Source organism: Eublepharis macularius, chromosome 13, assembly GCF_028583425.1.
Source record: "Eublepharis macularius isolate TG4126 chromosome 13, MPM_Emac_v1.0, whole genome shotgun sequence".
NCBI lineage: Eukaryota > Metazoa > Chordata > Lepidosauria > Squamata > Eublepharidae > Eublepharis > Eublepharis macularius.
Genome location: NC_072802.1, coordinates 21,680,284 through 21,700,066, shown reverse-complemented (window position 1 = coordinate 21,700,066; position 19,783 = coordinate 21,680,284). Strand labels below are relative to the sequence as shown.

General features: G+C 41.6%; 1 protein-coding gene across 3 annotated transcripts; it reads right to left on the bottom strand.

Annotated features, from left to right (window-relative positions):
• Positions 1 to 1,168: 1,168 nt before the first annotated feature.
• LOC129341364 (SLAIN motif-containing protein-like) lies at positions 1,169 to 18,522 on the bottom strand. 3 transcript variants are annotated; one of them, XM_054996519.1, is made up of 9 exons: positions 18,386 to 18,522; positions 14,045 to 14,771; positions 11,916 to 12,049; positions 8,197 to 8,346; positions 4,860 to 5,000; positions 3,681 to 3,995; positions 3,404 to 3,541; positions 2,996 to 3,314; positions 1,169 to 2,216 (listed from the first exon to the last, which is right to left on the bottom strand). In XM_054996519.1, the coding sequence occupies exons 2-9, from the start codon at positions 14,743 to 14,745 to the stop codon at positions 2,162 to 2,164; spliced, it is 1,953 nt and encodes a 650-aa protein (XP_054852494.1). In that variant the 5' UTR covers positions 14,746 to 14,771; positions 18,386 to 18,522; the 3' UTR covers positions 1,169 to 2,161. The 3 variants fall into 3 exon arrangements, with proteins under 3 accessions (XP_054852494.1, XP_054852495.1, XP_054852496.1); XM_054996520.1 differs by lacking the exon at positions 18,386 to 18,522 and adding an exon at positions 17,196 to 17,256; XM_054996521.1 differs by lacking the exon at positions 8,197 to 8,346.
• Between the last annotated feature and the right edge of the window lie 1,261 nt (positions 18,523 to 19,783).

Below are 19,783 nucleotides of genomic sequence, written 5' to 3'. Positions count from 1 at the left end.
CAAGATTTTCAGAGTATAAGATTTCAAGATCCAAAGCTTCCTTCTTCAGATACCTGAAGACTCAGGTCCAGCTGTTCTACTGCAGACCAACACAGAACTACTGGAAACTTAAAAAGGCTTGAATGCAAATTAGCAGAGTTTTACTCCCACAAACCGTATTTTCAGGCTGCAACCTGCATTTTCTTCCTTACATAGCAAGTGGGGAATCTGTATGAACTTCTCTGGATTGTCATCTTGAAATCCTTTCAGACAGCAAAACCTTTAAAAAGCTGCTGAGCTGTGGGTTGTAACCAGGCATAGAGCTGAAGGGAAGGGTGCCAAAGTCAGTTACCTTTTCCTGAGCTTCAGTAGGCACTTAAGTTATATAGCAGCTTTTGTTTCGAATAAGAGTTATGTTAAGCACAGTTTGTTCTGGAAGCAATTCAATCACCTCTTTGCAGAAATCCATGGCCTTTCGATGGGGTACTACTGAAACTCATCAGGGGAAGTAACACTCCATATAACACAAAAAAAATTTATTTATAAACAAGGCTCTAACTTCTGTGACTTCATAATTTCAAATTTTTCCCATGTGCAGTGAAAAAGGCTTAACCTATACTAATTTCTATATTAGATTTCCTCATTCCTCTTTCCAGCATGTTTTTAGTCTTGATAGTTCCAGCTACTTAACTGCAGTAAAAGAATTGACCATTTGTAACTTTGATTTTACTAGTATAGTTGAAGTTTCTATAATCTGTCCCATATTGTTGGCCTGACATTCTTAATAGACTTTGTTTATAAGACCAAAAATAGAATTGAGAGGAAACGGTACCTAGTAATTAAGAGTGAGAAATAGCAAGGATGCCTCCCAGCAGTCAGAAGAACCTGTTATCCCCACAGCCCAGAAGGAGAAACTAAGTGTTAAACTACATTAGGCATACATTACTCAATCATTTGGTATCTTGGTCAAGTGACTTCAATAGGTGAGCTTTGATTTTATCCAATACATTCTTCATAAGGCTCCTGGTCTTCCTTGCAATAAAGATCCACCCCCCCCCCCCAGCCAAAGTACACACAAAGATATAAAACAAGCAGAAAAAAATCCTTTGTCTAGAAATTCAAATCACCTCAGGGTAAGGTAAATTCTTTTGCAGGGAAAATGCCATGATTATCTGCACATCGTTCATCAATTACATACAGGCCAGTGAAAGAAGAGCAAGACACACTGTGCTACTGAAGGCAAGGTTTTACTAACCCCTTCACATTTATTAACTACAATATCAAGTCACATTGGTGGCAGAAAATAGGCTGGCAGGCCAGTTTGCATTCTCAATATGATTTGTGTTCGGGTATTTAGCAGCTACTGATTTAGTTTAAAAACCAAGTTCCTTCATTTAAAAAAAAGACAGTAGAAAGAGTTATACAAAAGCAGAATGTTTTTGCATCTGGGATTGGGTGAGGATAACGGGAGAAACACTTCAGATATGTGGTGAGCTTCTGGATGTGGCACCACCACCCAACACCAAGGTCTTGCCCAGTTTGAGAGAGCAAGTCATGTCTAAATGACTTCACAGCAACCCTGCACACATGATGGCACAAAAGTCTTACTGGTGATGGTACTTTTGTGACAGGAGATACAAATTTTGTACTACCAATAGATATAAAAACCTGATTCAACCTCTACAATAATAAAAAGTAGTGAAGAAACACCTAATATAGGACAAGTAAAAAAAAACCCTCTGAGTCTCCAAGAAGAAAATCTGATGCTCCAGGTGACATTTTCCAAGAGTATTTCTAATTATGCCCCAAAGTGTCAAAAGAATCAAAGCTGCTTGCTAGCACAAGAACTCCATCGCACATTATTTCCCTCTCTGTGGGCACATGGAGGAAAAAAGTTCCAAGAGTGGACATCAGAGCCATATGTATGTACTCCATATACAGATGCTACTATCAGTCCTCTTGGCTCAACAGCAAGTACAGCAGGAACAAAAAGGCAGTCAATTGCCACCATCAAGTCAAACCGAAGGCGAGAGGTGGTCTGAGTTCGCATAAAGGTTGTCCGAGTTGGTCAAGTCTGGTAGCAATGGGGTGGGGTTTCCACAGCTTCCTGCCCAGCCAGCTGGGCTTTGGTCCACCTACCTCTTCACCAAGATTTGGCTGTTCAGCATTTCTCCACATTGGCTCAGTAACACCCATCTTTCCAAGAGTCATCAGCAGAAACACCAGCCTTTGGAAATCTGTTGGAACATATAGATTTGGTAGTTTAGACAAAATATTCTGAGCATTGTGTGATATTACTTCGTCTTCCACCTTTCTTCCAAAGAAATCTAAGTACCATACATCGCTCTCTGCCCTTTTACACTTACAAGCCTATAAGGCTGGTTAGATAGAGTGTCTAGCCCAAGGTCAGTTAGTGAACTAGCAGGCAACTGAACGAGGGTCTGCCCAATCATAGCCCAACACTGTAAGGTCTACCCCACACTGCTTCTCAAGAAAAGAGAAAGTGCATCATCAACAAACCCACAGGATGTATCTGTTGCATTCACTAAAGATGGGTTTCAAACACCCTCTTACTCCCATATAAATCACTGGGGAAGCAAAACTCCAAATTTTTAGGTGCATGTTTTTGAAAGACGCTGGTTTTCAAAAACATGCAAGCGTGAAGTTCTCTTAACAGCCCTGTAGCTATCTGGCACCAGGTGTCTTGTTTGGCATTCACACTGTTTTTGACCCAGTCCTACAGAGGTTAGCTTCACACAGCAATACAGTTCAAACACTTCCTATTTCACTCTCGATAGGCATTCTTCATTCACTGCAAATATCCACTCCCTTTTTAGGACAAAATTATACAAATGGTATTTCACTGAGTAATTTGTTCAGCATTAGCAAGCTGACAAATGGGCCTTGCTGTAAGCTCAAAGAAATGAGCACTCAGTTGAGATGATGGTCAAACATATAGTACAAAGAATAATGCCCAGCATACAGGACATACAGTGTCATCTCATTTTGTTCTTACCTCTTGGCTGGCTGGTTCAGCTTGCTCTTTGGAGCAGGTGCTCCCCCTACAGACGTTCGCGTTTTAGCTGCAGAATTCTTTGCTCCTGTGGCTACACTATTTCTAGCCATAGAACTACTACTGCCTGCAGAAGCTGGGTTGAGTGTGGAAGACTGTAGCTTTCGAACTCTACCAGTAGGACTTGCATAACCAGTGGCTCTAACGGGCTGTCGTGGTGTTAAGAGAGCATTCGTACAGGAACCCGCTTTCATCGGCTGTCGGACTGTTAAAGGAGACTGCCCAGAACCAGAGGAGTATCGGAGCTTACTTGTTGTCAGACCTTGAAATGGAGTGAGAAAGAAGGCATGAATAAAACAATAGGGTTTTAGGTAGAATAGCAAACAAATTACAAGAACATTCACAGCTTACTGCTTGATGGTTGTTGGATTCTGGAGAGTCGGTTACTAGGAACCTGGAGATCTGACTCCAAGCTGCGGCTGTTCCTTACAGATTCCAAGGAGCGCAGGCCTGTTCTGGCCAAGTTAGGCATGCTGTGCCGCAGCTCCTCTGTGATGAAACAGAAATGACAAGGAAAACAACTGCTTCCGTGTATATTCATTCTCTCTCTCACACACACTTACACACCCTCTACTTGCCAAAGCTATGCATTCCAGAACCAGGCAAATTCAGCAGTTGTATCACATACCTTCATTCCCAGAGTATTTCAATCTGTCTTGCATAGAACTTTGCATTGTTCTCCGTGGCGGCCGAATCCGGGTGCCTGCCACCTTGCCGTAGTCTGTGTTTGTGGATGGGGACTGGCACCGTGGAGAGCTGAGGGGGGATGGGGAATATCTGTGGCTGCTATGATAGGAAAGGGAACAGTCATCATCTTCATCCTCCAAGCTGTATGTGTCAAAGTCCTGGTCACTGTAGGTGCCTCTGCGCAAAGAATGCAAGGAGGCACTGGAGCTGCGGCGAGAAACGGAGGCTGAGCTGGAAGCGCAGTCCTGACGGAGACCTAAGTATGGTCACAGAGGACACAATCATTGCTTGATCACACTAAGGTTCTTGTCTGACAGCAAGAGTTCCCCGTTGCCCAGCTTAAGTGGTCAGTGCCCAGTAATGATCTATTTGTGGCTACCACACCAGGTGGGAAAGCCTCTTTATGCTTATCTTAATAAAGGTAGAGCAAACAGCACAGCTATTGTTCCATATATCTGGAGGTGAGGTGCGGGGGGCGGGGGGAGGATTCTTCAGCAAATCCGCTTGTGTTCCTAACCACCTCAAGAATCTGGTTATAAAGATACCTAAACTGGCACAAGGTAGTGGTGATTATGTGTGGGGGCAACATCTGAACAGGATTCTTAATTGGCAAGAAGGATAGTGAAATCTGTTAAGTACAGTTCCATTCATCCCACTTTCTTTTGTGGATCCTTGCTTTCCCCTTTTGATGGACTGTCTCCAAGTAACAGTATCATTAACAAGCAGCCAGCCTACACAAGTGTATCTTCTGCTCCTGTTCTTTTCCTGTTATCTATTAAGAGGGCAATTCAAGTTCTACACAAAAGTTTCCTAAGTTTTCAGATTCAAACCAACAACCCAACCTTCTGTGCTGAAAACTGCCAATGTTCTAGAACAGCTGTAATGAGCTTGGCAAGCCTTAGAGATCACCAGAGATCACTCCTCTACTTACATCCAGCACTGCTAAGGATAATGACATTCAGCTGCCTGGTATAAGTGGTCAGTTTATGCAGTTACTTAAAATGACACAAAAGGAGAATAAATGTCAAATGAGTTTATTTTGGCATATATGGGCTTTATAAAATTCTGTGACAAAAAGGCAGACCTAATGTAGAGAAGAGATTAAACGGCTTTCACATACTTTCTTCCTGTAGGCGGGCCATTACTTGGACATCAGTCAAATCCTGCAGTTTGTATCCCATTGATATGGAGTCATCTGATGTACTGAGTTCACTTTCAACAGAGGACTGAGAACTTAAAGCTGAGTGCATACTCAAATAACCTTTCAGAGGTGGCAGGAAAGAAACAGAAACCATTGTTTTAGAAAATATTTTAAATAAATATTCAATTAAAAGTACTCTCATCTTTAGTAAACAATCCCGTTTTAGTCTAGCAGTAAGTACAGTGAAGCGTCAAAATAAATTGATCAAGTTTACCAGTTGGGTTATCTAGAAATTAGCTCAAAATGCAAGCAGCCTTTCTTATCCAGATTATAAAGGAGAAAGACATCTATATATAGCATTCTCTTTGCGTGTGGTTAACACACTGGATCTCAGGACACTGACAAAAGGCCTCTACAACCTGTTGGAGCAGGAGACGACTATAGATATGAAGGCCCAGCAGGGAGAAAAGCTAGAATAATACATGCACCCTTTATTTTCAAGTAATTCCTCCATTTTCCAATGGAAAAACTGGACATCCTAAGATACTTGTTTGCAGACATGACTTATATATTACAGAAGACATCCTTCTCTTAGCCAAAAGACATGCAGGCCAGTAATTAACATGGACTGGCTCTACCAGATGTCCAACTTCATCTTTCAAACGGGCCTGATCCCCTCTAAGCATGACTTCCTTGCCTCCCCCATCCCACCAAACCCCAAAATGCTGCTCCTGGGGAGGGGGGCTCAAGAAGCAGCATGAAGGAAAAGTTGGAGGCTTAGTGCGGCAGAGGAAAAACTGACAAAAATCGCACACACATATTTGCACATGTGGATCTTTTTGACAGGATCTAACCCCCAAAATCTCCTCCTAGAGTTTGGACAGGACTTCTCTAAGATTATCTCCTCCTTTTCAAATTCAGAGACAGATTGAATCAAGGTTAAGACTCAAGAATTTTACACAGTGGTTTTGGGGGGCATTTTTGGCTTTGACATCTACAGTTACCAAGATTTAAACACTGGCTTGCTGCTTGAGGGCAATTCTTACATGTCACATCCAAGAAGGGTGAGTAGCTATTTACTAAGGGCAGGGATACAAGGAAATTGGGAGTTTATTCATTAAACAGGAACCCAAGTTAATTATAGAGCAAGAGTTATGTCTAAGCAGGATGTGCCTTAAAAGTCTCACCTGAGCAGTCTTAAATTTCCAAGACCCTTAACACAAACAGCTGCAGTCATGTTGACTCCACAGAATAACGTAAAAATTAAGACAATATAGAAGCAGATTAAACAGCAGTAAATCTTACCTGTTTTTTACCCCAAACTCCTGACTACACTAACTAGGACAAGTCTTGACAAATTTTCTTTGGCTCTAGGAGCCAGAGCAAAAATTTAGAAGGGACTTGTTTTTCATATATTAACTATCATACTTCCTAATTATTGCTACCACAAAACCCAATCCTAACCTCATCAGTTTCTTGTAATATTATTAAAGCTATAAACAAATGTGCGTGTATATATATAAAAACAAGCAATTAGAAGAATTTCATACAAATGTATTTATGCCATACAAAACATATTCTGATATGAAATGATTGATGGATACATTTTGTATTTCTCATTGAGACACATTACAGTAAAGTTATTGCAGAAGTACTAGGCACTAAAGTGAAATTTCTAGGCGCCATGATAACCCAGCACCTGGGGTTTGTGCAACCCTGGACTAGGAAAACCCAAATCTGAGCAGGTCAGTCTATCTTTCAAGATGCCTTAATCAGCTCATGTGTATACATGAGCCTGTCTCTTCATCTTCCCTTAAATCTACAGTTTTAAAGTAGAATTTGGCACAACAGGATAAACAGGCAGAATCTAATAGTCTACTAGTTCATCTCACCAGTCCCTAAAAAGAAATTGGAAGGCTTCTTGTTCTATATAGGCTTAACTACCGGATGATGTAGATGAAGACTAAAACCAAGTTGTGCAGGGGAAGCAACGTGAAGAAGCTTTGAACCACAGATCTAGCAGGCAAGTGAACAGTCCAATGAAAAGATGCAGAAAGGTTTCAGGAACTTTTAGTTTACTTCTTGTACAATGGCACTGTTTGTAGCTTGCCTCACCAAATGCATCTGATAGCATTTCTCATGTAGGGGAGTGGGGGTGGTAGCCCTTTCCAATGTTAAGGGGTGGGGGTTCTTATGAATTGCCACCACCCCTCCAATACTGTGGAAGGATGCTGATCAGAAATTCCTAAGTCTCTAAAAAGAAAATTTATTAGCATGTTCTACAAGTATAAAGTTTTATATTGCCTTTTGACCAAGCTGGTTCTCAAGCAGAGTTACCCAAAAAAGGTTAGTGAAGCAGATCTTTTGTTTCTTTTTCTATGCTTCAGAGAAAGAAGCATCTCTGCACATTCAAATACCAAAGGTCATGAGATACCATTGCTTCAGTGTTGCTATTCCCACCTATGTATTTCTTTCATGAGAAACAACAAAGGAAGTAATACAATGAGTGCTTTAACAGGTTAATATCCCGGTGACAGCAACTGGATTATACCCATTCTTAAATTCTTCTTCACTCCACCCCAAATATTCAAGCAATATTTTGAGAACTGTTATTACAGCCTCTTATTTGGTCCTGGATTTTGAAAATCAAGCACAGAAGAGCGTAACTTTAAAATCAATTGCACACCAACATCTAATCCGTGAGCATGCTAAGCACCCCATTTAAGAACATTCACCCCCAGGGTAAACATTAGGAACATTGCATGGTTAAGCTGCTACCACCTGTAAATAACCGATCACACCTCTCTCGGAAAAAGCAAGCAGACTTTAGATGGACCAAACGCTTTCAAAACCTAAGCAGCTGAGATAACTCACAAACGCCCATTTTATTTATTTAGGATCTGATGATGGCACATGCAAAGCTGACCCTAAAACACAGGAACTAGTGTGCATGCGAGTGATAATTCTTCAGATAAAAATGAAGCAAGAGATGGCACTGAAAGAGCAGCACACCATGTCTGAGCACCCGGTTCTGCCAGTGCTTTATCCTAAGGATCGATCAAATGCCCTGGGAATGAAAGCGTTTGATGCACCCCATAGGCAGACTTTCCATTTAGAGCTTTCAAAGCTACCAAAGGCAGCACAGACACAGAAGAGCATTTGAGCTAGAAAACTTCCCGAAGCACTGGGCGAGAGGAAAACCTAAGCAACCGTATTAAGAGCGGTTTAGCACATGCCTCCTCCACACCCCCTCACCCAACCCCATGCATTTCCCACTTCCAGTCCTCTGAAAGGGTCCCCCAGCATCATGCCATACCTGAGCTGCCACATGTTAGTAGCGGTTTGTTAGTTGATTTGTAGTGCCCAGGAGAGTTTAGTGCATTGCTACAGGACCCTGTGTCTGTATTCAAGTTATGCACACTTGGAGACGCCAGCGGACTGCAATACAGGGATTTCCACCTACTGGCTAGAGGAAGATATAACAAAACCACGAAACAATACAAGTTAAACACATATCAAGAAGAGGAGGAGAGACACAACATGTCAAATGACTATTTGCATGCATTACATGCCAAACACACTCACCCCTGATCGGGATACAAACCAGTCATTAGATTTCCAACTTTGACTGGCAAAATTAAAATGTCTGGAATTAAAACAATGAGACAATTCTCAATTCTCTACTTGTGGTTCTAAACCCCACAGACCTGCAAGTATCAGATTAACTGTGATTTCTATTGCCTTATCTTGTTATGTCTACCTCACACAGCCTCAAGGCAGCTTGACAGGCTACACTCAAACAAGAGCAGTACTGCCCTTTTCCATACTTCCCAGGTAACATACAGAAGGGGCTGATGAGGATATTCAGTACATGGATAGATAATTCATCTCATGTGGGAGATACACAACACCCCCTTCAAGTTATTTGGAAAGTCAGGAAACAGGAATCATGAGTCCCAAGTAGGGTCACCACCATTCAAAGAGGTCGGGTCCCTCTAGCTGTCTCTTTATCTGTTTGATCTGCAGAAATTATTAGGTGGTATTATTTAGCTCCATGCTATGAAAAGCTTTAACAGCAGATTTCTCTATATTAAAGAGGCAAGATTTTTTTCCTGGCTGGTTAGCAACCTTATACCCAAGCAAGCTACATTACTGTGCAATGAACATACATACTAGCAAGCTCACCAGCCTTCCTTTAGCAACAAAAAGCAATTTTGCTCCTCACTTCTCCTCCTATCCAACACGGCACAGAACAGATTATTATAATGGTTAGACACAGTAAGTATAGTGTTAGATGTAAAACAAAGGTATGTTCAGTGTTAATCGGCTATCCAGCATGTATTGGGGCCACACGTAGGTAGAGCTGTACTGTGGCAGTTTCATTTATGAATTCAGCGGGAAGATAGCTTTGGCCACATCCTCTCAATTCTCTTTAAGGTGTTTTAATTTAAAGCACAAGAAATAGTTTTGGAAGAACTGCTATAAATGACAACTGCAAAAACCACATAAGTGCTTGGCACATAGATGTTACATTTAAGGAAATTTCCCATTGCTACCTGTGGCTGAGATGCAACAGCACAAGTTCAAAGAGAAGCAGAATTATTAGAGCAGAGTACAATCAAGGTCTTATTCTAAATGATTTTTAAATTCCTCAGCTCAAACTGCACTCCACACACAAAACGGGCATTTTAAGATTCTCTGAAAGCCAACTGAATACATTCCAGAGTGGCCAAATTGGCCTTAAAACAGAAAGTAAAAGCAGCAGAAACAATAATAAACGATTTCAGCTCTTGTGTTTTCTCCTGCTTAGTCCTCCCAAGGATCCAGTTACAGGGTACAAATACAGAATATTTTGACAGTGCAAAAACATGTTACATTTCCCTTAAACACCCCTTTATCAGCATCAGTTGCTGCTTTTTTCAAAGTAGGTTAGTATTCTGCCATCAAGCACGTGGGAATTATATTGCACTTCTGCTTCTCTGAACACTCTGACATGATGGCAAGACTGGCGTTTAGAGAGAGATGTCTCTCTTTACCAACCATCAGAGCCTGACCTGTATTCTATAGCTTGGCTAAGTTTTGGCCTACTGCAATCCCTTGTGGCCTGGTGTAGAGGGGGAGGTGTGGACATGGGGTGGAAATATGGAAAATTCAGGAGGGGGACTCCATTTCTGTTCCCTCCCCCAACACAATGTGGAAAAACTGGATGTTTGAGGGAAATTTCTAAAATCTCAAAAGCCATCAGAAATATCAGCAAAAAACTTTCAAGGTGTTTTTTAAAAAAATATTACATAGTGAATTCACACTGCAAATCTTAGAACCAAGAATTAAAGACAGTAAATTTAGTGATAGCACTTGTTACTCCACTTGACTGGATCACTAAGGAAACAATACTCTTATAACAAACTGGAAAAGTACTTTCCGATGTATAGATATCTGATCCAATCTGAGAATCTGCTCAGCATTATTCTAGCAACCTGCAATATTTTAAGATAAATACATTTTTTCATTTGACTGATTCCCCCTGCCTTGGGTTTACTGAGGAAAGGACAGCTACTAAACAAAAAAATAATAACCACGGTGGCAGAGCCTTTATACAACAAAGATTTCTCTTGCTTTTTTCTGGTGTCAGTTTCCTGTCATCTTCCACACTAGGTCAGATAATCTAATGAATGTTTGAAAAAACACATACAAAAGTCAAGAAACAAGCTAACACATGAAGATAAATGAGAAGCTTGTTTCAGTTTGAACAAATATTCAATCTGAAGTTTAAAGTCAAAGTGAAAGCTCAAGAAAAGAAGCTATGGATCTTTCAACCACTGGTTCTGAATAAAGACAAAACTTGGCAAGCGGTTCTTTAAGGATATACTGTATACTGCAACAGAAATCTAATAAGTTAACCATCTTTATATACACTTACATAGTAAGTGTCACAGTATAATGGAACAACACTACAATCTTCAATAATATTATGAGGTATAATGGAATATCCAAATTTATTACTACTCTTTAATCACATTATAGGCATGTTTATTTTCTGAGTTTTTGCCCAGTTCTTTTCTTTGCATATAAAATGCTGAGGTAATCTTTAAGTCCAGATAATAAATCTACCTTTTTAGTATGTAGTTTGATGGTTTCTGTTTTCAACTTGTCTTTGTTTTTACCAATTGGGAAAAATGGAAAAAGTTATTTATGATATGGTAGCATGCAGTTCCCTCTCAAAATATTATAATTGTTTTAATGAAAAGGGATTTATACTTTTAAATTCCATAAATAAACCACGCTATTTTACATCTATATATGATGCAAATTAACTGCTTTCATTTAAAAGAACTGTGCTTGAAGCAGAGATTACAACAGCTGCTACACACATGAAATCCATTGCATGACATTGCAGCCTCTGATGATGACAATACACATAAGAATCTTAAACACCACAAAATTTAGACACCGAGGAAAAAATTATTACAAGTCTACAAGGTTTTCAGAGAAAGGCAGTATGTTATTTTAAAGCAGCTTAAACAGAAATTATTTCCTTTAGGAGTTGGAGAACATTTAACAGAGATTTACATTTAAACTTGAGATTTCTGAAAATGTTTGCCTTTGGACAAGGGTGGTATCTTAGTGTCACTGTGATGTCAGAAATCTTCATCTGATTAAGACACCTCTACTAAAGGATCATGTACACCATCTTGCTTACAGTGAGCCTAGTAAGATTATCTCCATGGCGCCCTGCCCAGCACTTAATGCTAATGCTATCTGGTTTAGCCAGCTCCAGCAAGAAGCCTAGAGAACAAAGCAAAAGATCAAGAAATCAAGGCTCTTTGGCTAAACACATTCTGCTCCAAAGTTCAAAATACTTAACAAGGAAATAACTGAATCCTCTAATGATTTTTTCCTCAAGCTCTTTGGATACTTTAATCTGTGTTATATGATCAACAATTCCTAAAATAAGCCAATGACAGAATGTTGGCCCTCATATTTCTCAAGGTACACATAATATACTATGTAAAGGAAATCAATTAGCTCACTTACCTTGGTCAAGCCTATTGATGAGGGTGCGGCAGGCTGCCTCTGTCTCAGGGCTTGGGTGATCCAACACCTGCCTGCACCATTTCAAGGGAGATTCCTTTTCATCTATAGATGACTTTCTTGGTGAGACATATAGCCTTAAGTAGGAGGATGGAAGTTCAATATCAATTCAAAAATGAACACAATAACTTTATCAACCCACCCACCCCTATAGAGTAGTTTGGCTGGTAAAGTACAACACAGTTTGTTTTATTAGTTTCAACCAAAAAGTTTCCAAAGCAACTAGTAGGATAAAAATCAAAACATTAACAAGCTAACAGTTACTAATAAAGTTTCCAAACTAAAATCCAAACATTACACAGTGAAATAAAATAGCATTTTTTAAGCTCCAGAAGACTTTGTCTAAAGACAGATTAGAAACTGGTCTATAATTGCCTCAATCAGTAAGACCTAATGTTTTTAAAGGGGGTGGGGTAAGTAGTGTATCTTTTAAAGGCAAGTACTATTTATCCCTCTGCCAGTGTTGCACTCAACTACACACGTACATATACCCGACATCTACTGCGCTGCAAATTAGGTAAAGCCGTTTACTAGGCCACTTAAAACATCTTGTGCCCCACTCTTGACGTGTTATTTTGTAAACTGAAAGTCTGGTGAGGCTCAGCAGGCAAATGTACTGCTGGGACGGAAATGATCTTCTCATCTGGTTGCAGCTTTTTTCCACTCAGACTGTTTGTGGCCTGAGTAGATAAGCCATACTGAACACGCCTTTTAGTAAGACAGAGTCAAGGAGAAAATGTTAAGCCCGCTTTAAATAGAGGTTCAGATTAAGAACACAAAATACTACCAACAACATACAGAATAAAAAAAGGAATCTACAAACAGTAGGCGAGTTGTGAAAAAGAAAATGAATTACAACAAATCACAATGCTGGAGCTTAGCTCTCTGAAAGTGACATTTCAGCCAAAAGCGAAAAACATCTTGATTAGCTCACAAGAGGGAGGGACTTAAACACTATCAGAATGAAGGATTTGCTATTTTGTTTCAGTTAGCAGTTGTTAACATGCTTCATTTAAATTTTAACATTATAGGTAAGATCGTAATTTAAAGATGTGCTCTCTGTATCTCAGGAACGTACTATCAATCTGTATTTGAATCAAGAAGTTATAGCCTGTAAAATATTTGGCTGTAAAATAAAGGAAGAAAATACTCAGTAATTTAAAGTCAGCTAAAGGATCTGGTTCAAAGTCTTGTCTTCGTGCTGAAATGGCCTCAGCTTCTTATTAGTTCAAATGCTGGGGGGGGGGGGGGGGGGGGTTTGCTAGTGAAAAACACAAGCAGCAAGGAAAACGCACGCTTCCTAGCAATTATGTTTAAAATAGTGGATACTGAGTACGTATCTTCAATAATGAGTTAGTCAAGCCTACAGCTATTTGTAAAATAAATCTTAACAGCTCTTAGTTATCATCAGGGGTGGGAGAAGAGTACTGTAATCAGAAAAACGGGGGGGGGGGGAAGAGTCTCAAACATGCTCTCCCCTGGTGCCAGTCCCCTCTTCTGTTGATCTGCTTTTCAACTTTCTATAAGAGTTTCCTTCTTCCCAATTCAAGTTGAGTTGCTATATACTTATTTCTCCATGACACTATTGTAGTCTTCTTTATGGGTGCTTCCTTCATATTAATTTTTATATATCTACTTCTGTACCTAACATGAATAATCACAGATTGATAAACTGCTTTGCTTTCTACTTAGGAAATATTAATAACATTCAAGAACCCTGGCTTCCTCTCTTTGGAAAAGAATAAATGCTTTTTTAATTTAACACATTTCTATACCACCTTTTCATTTACATAAAGCCCTGTAAGCAGGAAACAAAAAATTACATTTCAACATTAAAATATTTAAAATAAATTATGCATAAAATAAATCAATAAAAGCACCAAAACCAGAGAAGAGGGCCAAACAGTTATTGGGGATATACCAAACAAACCAAAAAAAGTTGTTAGTTTCATCTCGGGTTATTTTTTCATCCTGTTTTTTTTTTATAAACAGCTTCAGAAGTGAAGATTGTAGACTAGTCTCCTTTTAACATTAATATTTTGAGCTACAATCTGACAGTTCATGATACCTACCAACTGTCCTCTTCATCAGTCCCATACTCAAGCTCTAGCACTTCCACCTTATCCAGAGTTGTCTCACTCAGAAGGTCTTCTACAGCTGTACTTTCTTCACTCATTCTCACTATTGGCTCAATGCCTCCGATGGTGAAGTTTTCCACATGCACTGTGCCGCCACAGTCCCAGCTGGAGAAGCTGGTATTATCATCACTGCTCTGCTTTTCTGTACTGCTCACAAAATGTGTGTTGGAAGATGCTTTCCCAGAAGCAGTGGCACAGCTATGCTGCACTGTGGCCTCTACATCTTTTTTCAAACAGTCTTCTCTCTCTTCTGCTTCCGACTTCATTTTACTTAGTGCAGAGTGCAGGTCTGCCACCATCTGCAACTCTTGCTTATCCATCAGAGCGTTGATGCTATTATTCATTTCCATTCCATTGAGCCTGGAATTGCAATTATCTACTCCAGCAGCAGCCTGGCTCAGCAGTTTTGCCTCTGGCACACTTCGGAGGCTTCTAGTTCTCAACTGCTGATTCTGGAACTCAAGTCTTCTTACAAGTTCCTGCAGCTTCCGTACCTCCTCCAGTTCCGTGCCCACTTCATCAGTCATTGGTTCTGCACCTGGACCCATTGCAGAGCCTTCTGTTGAACCTCTGCCCAGCTCTGTTCCAAGACTGTGGTCTGGCTGAATTACAGGGGCACTCCCAGGAACAACCATCTTCACAGAACCCCTGAAGAGCCTTGCTAGAAAAATGATTACAGAACAGGAAAGTTAAAAATATAGTAAGCATGCCGAAGCTGAACATACAAAATATTCCAACAACTGAATGTCCTCAAGGCGACTTGTGTTAACACTGACAATACACAAAACCAGGCTTTTATTAGTCTGAAGGCAACATTTGCAAGAATAGTACACTATGCTTACACTAGACACGAACTTTATCTGCCCAATATAAACAATCTTCCACATTGCTGTGGAGAAAGGCAATTAAACTAACCTAGTGTGTAAGCAGCTATCCATAAGGGGCAATATAAACTGAATGCTCTGTAGTTCTATTGACTACACAAAGAACTGTCCACAGAAGTGGTTTCTCAAGCAGGCAGTTTTAGTGCTGTGAGGTCAATTTTGAAAGAAAAAATGCACTTCTGACTTAAGAGTTCTGCACTGCAGCACCAAAATGACAAAAGCAAGCAAGCAAGCAAGAGAAAAGCTACCTGAGCAGATATTTCTCTTAAGCTCATGCTAAAGATTGATACACCATGGAATGATCTTTCAGCCACATCCTGAAGAAGAATTTCTAGTCACTCATGAATTTAGGAGGTTTGTAGTCCAGATCTTCAGTGTTTAACAAAAAAAAGGAAAATGACAATGTATTTGCCCTGTTTAAGACCTGAAATGTAGACTTACTAGACCAGATATTAAATCCATGAATACTAATACTGCATTTAATAATTGGAGTACTTATAAAAATATTGTGCAGTAGCTACACAAATTACAATTTTGTGTAGAAACCATATCAGTTCTCTTAGGGATTAGTGACAGAGGCTAGGATGGAATCCTGAAGAATTGGTTCTTTCCTTCATCCCCACTCCTCCATATATTAAGCAAGCAGTAGCCCATAAATCTATCTGTACAGGTTTGCTAAGAAGTGATCATACATTAAATTGAAATATAATACACTAGCAGTTCAGTTACATGGGTACATATGAACCATAGATAACTTTTTAATACACTTCCCCCCCCCCCCGCCGAAACAGTTGAAAAATGTTAAGCCAACTTGCTCTAGTACAATCACGTGAACAAAGCTTACAATGTACATTATGATTTTGAAAAACAAATTACATGCCTACATCTTTATTGGTTGGTTTGGAGCAATCTACAGAGTAGTTATGTTTATACAGACATGGGTGTGTGTGGAACCACCTCTGTCAATTTGCTTTAAACAGAGTACACAAATATACAGACTCACATGAAAGCTAAAAGCAATGCCAAGAAGTATGCACTAGGTCTTTCATTATTGTCTTTCCCTATTATTATAGATGCTATGCACCAAGAATTATGACATGAGAAAAACCAGTACAATGTCAACCCAACCTTCTGTATATCCCGTTACTACCAAAGTTTTACATTAGTAAAACTTTTTACAGGTTTTCATATGTTTATCTATTCAAGTGTACAAGTTTTGAAAAGCAAAATCGATGTTACTCCTAAAGCTACTCCTATATAAAAACTCTTAATGCCATTTCAAGATTTTTAAAAAAAGTTGTGTGGCAAATGAAAATCACTTGATTCTTATATTCAAGATGAAAAACAATTGAATTGACTGCAAATTAAACATTTTTAAAAATGATACCTAGTGAGAAGAGGTAATGAGATAAGCTTTGGTAGACAAGTTGAGAAAAAAGTAACACACAATTAAATAATACTTTGGAAAATCATGATTTTAAAAAGGCCTTCCAAGGAAGGCTGCTGGATGACCTTGAGCCAGTCACACACACAGCTTAAACTACCTCACAGAGTTGTTAGGCTAGAATAGAGAAGAGCAGAAAGGGGAGAAAGGAGAAGTATAAATAAAGTAAAATAAAACAAAACAAATCAATTCATGGCAAAAACAAGAGGAAAAAATTCAAAGCTGCAACAGAAGACTGGTTTCAGGTTTTTTTAAATGGACTCCACAATGCTTTCCGTAGAGAATAGCTCTCCTTCTTCGCCTACTTAACAGAGACAGAATATGAAGAAAAAACCCTGCTCTCTCCATAAAGCGTTGCATCAATAAAATATCCCGGCAAAAGAGCAGTAAAGGTCTTAAAATGTTTTAGTCCATTTTCTAAATATAAACCAGTCTCTTCCAGGAGCCTTCCCTCATATCGTTACATCCAAACTAAATGAAAAGTATGTCTCACACAATGCTAAAAATCCCCTCTGTCTCTCAAAGTACCCTAAAGTTAGACTCCTTAATATTGATTGTATGAGATATGGCAAAATAGAAAAGTGTCGCCCCCCCCCCCCTCCCAGCACAGTAAGTGAAGGCTAAGGTTCGGCTTTTCTGTTCCTGTATCTCAATGCACTCAAAAGCAGAAACGGACAATTTTTCTCCCTGCCTCATGAGATCAACTGCAGCTCCCAGCACCCATCTCCTCATAGTCTTCAGAAGAGGAAATCCTTACCAGCGCATCTGTCAAAAAGGAGTGCAGCAGCCTAGTCTCGATTGATGACCTCATAAGCCAACAGAGGGGGAGCTGCCTGAAGCTCTGAAGAGAAATCCCCCAGACACAGCAGAAGAAGAGCAAGTTACTGTCAGAAAGAGGACCCAGGGCAGTCACCAAAGATCTGGGCACAGAGTCCCTTCACAAGAGAAATGCTGGAGCCCCCACCCCCATCAGCAACATTAAGAGCAAGGTAGCTTCCTCCCAGGATTTAAAAAAAAAAAAACCACCTTCAGCACAACCCCTCCTTTTTACTCAAGGAAGGAATTCAGGGCAACATACAGGATGCTCTCCCATTTCAACTAAGCTGAAGAACATTTTCCTGGGAGTGCATGATTAAAGTCCAGTTGCACCACTGAGGCCAACAAGATTTCCAGAGGATGAGCTTTTGAGAGTCAAAGCTCCCTTGTCAGATACAAGGAGTGGGAAAAGGTAGGAGTCTTTACAATCTGTGAGACCCTACCTTTTCCAACTCTTTGTACCTGACAAAGGGAGCTTCGACTCTCAAAAGCTCGTACTGTGGAAAACTAGTTGGGCCAAAGGTGCAACTGGACTCAAATCTTGTTCTTCTACTGCAGACCAGCACGGCTTCCCACCTGAACCTATTCTCCTGGGAGTAAACCCCACCGAATAGAGCTGAGTAGGTTTCCCAGCAGACTTGTTCGTACTCTCTGCCATCTAAGCTCACATCCTTCCCCCTTTTACCGTCCCTTCTGCCCCCAATGTGGAACTTTAACTGTAAGCTACTCGGGGCAGGGACTCACATCCATTCGCTTGTGGTTCTCCCTAAGCGAACAGAAGATATCAGAAAGAATGAAGAGGGACCAAGGCGAAGCCCTCTCCCCCCGCCAAGAGGAGGCAGATACAGGCAGGTGCCCCGCATCCCCATCTTCCTCAGAGCTCCAGGAGGCGGAGGGGCCCATTCCCCAAAGGAAGCAGAAGAATTTCCCCGTTAGAAAAGCTGGGGATGCCCAAGCCCGCTCCCCCCTCTCCACACACAACTGACCGGCGGAGGGGAGGGGAGGGGAGAGAGGCTGCAACGGCCCCCATCAGGCAGCGGGCCTCACCCGCCCCACCTCGGCGCAGGAGAGCGAACGCAGGGAGGTCCCGAAGGCCCAACGGCGGAGGGCCGCAGAGGAGCTCCGACTCACCTGCCCAGCGCCGCCCGAACGAGCCGGGGCGCTCCCACAGCGGCCGCGGCGAGCCTTTATAGCCTCCTCATCCCTCAACCGCGCGCGGGCTGCGCGCGCTTCCTACCTGCCGCGCGCGCGCGCGCGCTCGAGCTCCCGCTGGCCGGCTGCCTGTTTTCCTCTCGGTCCTTCCCCTCCCCCCACCCTCCGCGACCCTACGGTTAAAGCTTCATTTGCATACCAGAAGGGAGGAGGGCCAGTCAGAAGAGAGCGGGAAAGGAGGGGGAAGAAAGAAAGGCGAGAAGCCCCGCCCACCTCCCGCTTTCAATCCTGGCCGGGGCGCGCGCGCTCGGCTTTCCCGTCTGCGCTTGCGTGGATGCGCCGGGTAGAAGAAATTGGCCAGGCGGTCGCGAAGCGGTTAGCAGTCAGCCACCTGCTAGGGGGGGAGAGACGGTTACGCACATGTATGTATGTAAATGACATGCAGATCGGGACCTGGTGCGAAAGTGAAGGTAGCGTCTATGTTCCTAGGCTTGCCAACCTCCAACTGGGGGCTGAAGGTAGGGTTGCCAGCTCCTGGTTGGAAAATACCTGGAGATTTGGAGGGTGAAGCCTAGGGAGGGCAGGAGCTCAGCAAGTTATAATGCCATAGAGTTCAATCCCAAAGCAGCCGTTTTCTCCAGGGGAACTGATCTCTGTCAGCTGGAGATCAATTGTGGTTCCGGGAGATCTCCAGGCCCCACCTGGAGGTTGGCAAACCGGTCTAGAGATCTGGAATTATAGCTGATCACACCACGGAGATCAGTTTCGCTGAAGAAAATGGCTGCTTTGGAGGATGGACTCTATGGCATTATACCCCACTGAGGTCCCTCTCCCCGACTCCAAGCCCCATCCCTAAATCTCCAGGAATTTCCCAGTCCAGGGTTGGCAACCCTGTTCCTGCTGTTGCAGCTCACCTCTTTCCTTGGCCAGGCTAGGCTGCAGTTAAAGCTGCTCAGAGTCTTGTGGCACCTTCAAGTCTTACTTGTTATGGCAGAAGATTTTGTGAACTAGATCCGACTTCATCATAAGCCGTCATGCATTTGGATGAAGTGGCTTGTAAGCGTACAAAAGCTTCTACCACAATAAATCACTTCAGGCTTGGAGATGCTAATAGACTCTTCCTTGCTTTTACTGCAGCAGACTGAAACGACGGCCCTTCAGAAATCTGTTAGTGCCTTTCTTTGCTTTTATCTGTGACAGCACACTTGCTTTTCAACTTCCAACTACCCCAACTTCAGTTTTGGCCATATAGGCGTATCCAGGGCTTTTTTTCAGCAGGAACTCGGTGGAATGGAGTTCCAGCACCTCTTGAAAATGGTCGCATGGCTGGTGGCTCCGCCCCCTGATCTCCAGACGGAGGAGAGTTTAGACTCCCCT